The following is a 2,500-nucleotide window of genomic DNA, read 5'->3' as shown; positions in this document are numbered from 1 at the left end:
GAGAGAGGAAGGGGAGGGAGGGAGGGAGGGAGGGAGGAAGAGAAAACGAGAAAGAGAAAAAAGAGAAAGAAATAGAGAGAGAGAATATGAATGCACAGTAACAATTGTTGGAAAGTACGAACAAGTTCATTAAATATCTCGGGAAAGGAAGATGTGCTGTTTTACTTGAATTTACTGACGATGATGACATCCTGATATGAACCAGTTATCTTGTGAAATGATCCTCATCTCAAATGTACCAAATCCAAATATTTGAATGAAAGTACGAGTGACTGAACGGCTTCTCGAGATGTCTCCTAATTGTAATTGTGATGAGGATGAGAATATCAAAACGTTGATCAGAAATCTTTAGTTGAAAAATGTTTATTTCATTCATAACTTTTACAACACCTGAATAATCTGACGATAATCACAAACTGAGGACAAATATATTGTTGACAACATATAGCTGACAGAACCATCGTCGCTGACAGAAATATATAATTGACAGCAAAAACACAGGCGATGACAGAGCCAACGCGAAGCCGCACAGGAGGAGAACCCGCCTGGAACACCGTCGTCGCCGCCCTTACCTTGCACGTCACACGGGTCTCCGGGCGGCAGGACGAGCGTCGGGGAGCGGGACATCGAAGGAGCTGCACAGGGCTGCCTTCGGGCGAGTCTGACGCTGTAGGACTTCGTCTGAGACAGATGGAGGTGCACGACGTCTCCTCTGGTCGTCACGCCCACGATGGTTTCTCCGTCCGGTCTGGAAGGGAGGAAATGGTGTGAAATTGGGGAGAATAATGAGCCTTGCTGGAAGTTATTTCTGAACCGACTGATTTACAAATACCTAGCTATACGGGAAAAACAAAAAGCAAAAATGGTGGTGAAGACATGGTAATAACACCTAGATTAGAAAAACAAAAACAAAAACGAACCACGAATACGTAATGAAACAAAAAGGTACTACAGAACATATAGACAATACCTATAACATTGCTGGAGCTCCATATTTAGACAGGGAATTTACAAGAGACAAAGAGATGATCATATAGGAATCACAATAATACACAAAGAACACTATACACACTCACTTCTGAATCACAAAGCCAAAGGAAGGCGCAAGAGGAAATAAAAGACAATAACAACAGCGTAAAAAAATAATCTTTAAGACGAGACCAAACACATATAAAATACTCTTAAAGTCGGCAAATGAGAAACCTACACTCTCATCTACACTCATAAAGCACGGTTGAAGTGATAATAATAGTAATAACAGAACAATAAAAACAAACAAGAGCAAGAAAATAATGATAATAGTGATAATACTGGAAATTATATTTATAATGATGATGATGATATTATAAAGGTTATAAATAAAATTCCAAAAACAAAGTAACGATACGCAGGCGGGATGCAAAACCACTTACAAACCACGAACCTCTATAATAGGACTTCGAAACGCGTAAACATAAGGATCCAAAGAACCAGACAATGAATTAAAAGGAAAAAAAGAGAAAAAAAGGTTAACGAAACTGATTCACGAACCACGAACCACCAAACCGAAACACCGAATCCCGCGAACCCGAAAGAGCAACCCAAACCTTCGCCACTCACGTCGGCACAGCGAGCACCACAGCGTCAGGAGCGCAGTAGGACTCCGTCACCTCCTCCAGCAGTTGCCTCTTAACGGCGGTGTCCGTCTGCCACACCTCCCGGGGGCTCGAGTGATGGTGAAGACGCCAGGACTCGGGCGAAGGGCGCGAGGTCGAGGTCAGGTCAGCGGTCACCTCGAACACCACGCCTGTGCTCGTTTCTACGTGAATCACGTCCTGGGTGGAAGTAGAGGGTAATGAGGGTAATGATTTCTGTAATAGAGGCAATCGATACTGAGAATGCAAATATTGAATAGAACCATATTATATATTATATTATAATAGAATTATATTGAATAGAACCACAATAACGGTTGAAATGATAATAATAGTAATAACAAAACAAAAAAAAACAAAAAAACAAGAGCAAGAAAATAATGATAATAGTGATAATAGTGGAAATGATATTTATAATGATGATGATAGTAATGTTATAAAGAAAATTCCAAAAATGGGTAAATATATCATACTTATGATTAGAAAAATATCAATAATGATACAAATAAGTAGGGACGTTCATAGTAATGATATTATCTATATCGAAGCTACTACTACTACCATTACAGTAGTAAAATAAGTCATATTAATGATTAGAAAGATATCAATAATGATACAAATAAGTAGTGATGGGGATATTAATGATATTAACAATATCAAAGCTACTAATTATAAACCAGTGAGTGATATTGATGATGGTAATAACAATACTAACAGCATTAATATTGTGTAATCACAGCACCACAATCACTTACAGACTTAATCTTAATTCTTTCCGGAATGTCAAGCAGCTGATAATACCCAACAGGCTCAAGTTTGGTTACTTTCCCTACTCGTACGAGGCGGAAAATGAACAGCCTGGAATC

General features: G+C 39.1%; 1 protein-coding gene across 1 annotated transcript in view; it reads right to left on the bottom strand.

The window, feature by feature from the left end:
- Positions 1-2,500, bottom strand: part of LOC113829596 (uncharacterized) — a 70,242-nt gene that overhangs the window by 38,498 nt on the left and 29,244 nt on the right. Inside the window, exons 11-13 of the mRNA XM_070125020.1 lie at positions 2,390-2,500; positions 1,600-1,814; positions 573-748 (exon numbers count right to left, since the gene is read on the bottom strand). The exon at positions 2,390-2,500 is cut by the window's right edge and continues 240 nt beyond it. Coding sequence (XP_069981121.1) covers positions 573-748; positions 1,600-1,814; positions 2,390-2,500 — 502 coding nt within the window. The remainder of the gene's footprint in view (positions 1-572; positions 749-1,599; positions 1,815-2,389) is intronic.

Source organism: Penaeus vannamei, chromosome 9, assembly GCF_042767895.1.
Source record: "Penaeus vannamei isolate JL-2024 chromosome 9, ASM4276789v1, whole genome shotgun sequence".
Classification (NCBI taxonomy): domain Eukaryota; kingdom Metazoa; phylum Arthropoda; class Malacostraca; order Decapoda; family Penaeidae; genus Penaeus; species Penaeus vannamei.
The sequence above is the reverse complement of the archived record's forward strand: the minus strand, read 5'-3'. Positions and strand labels throughout refer to the sequence as shown.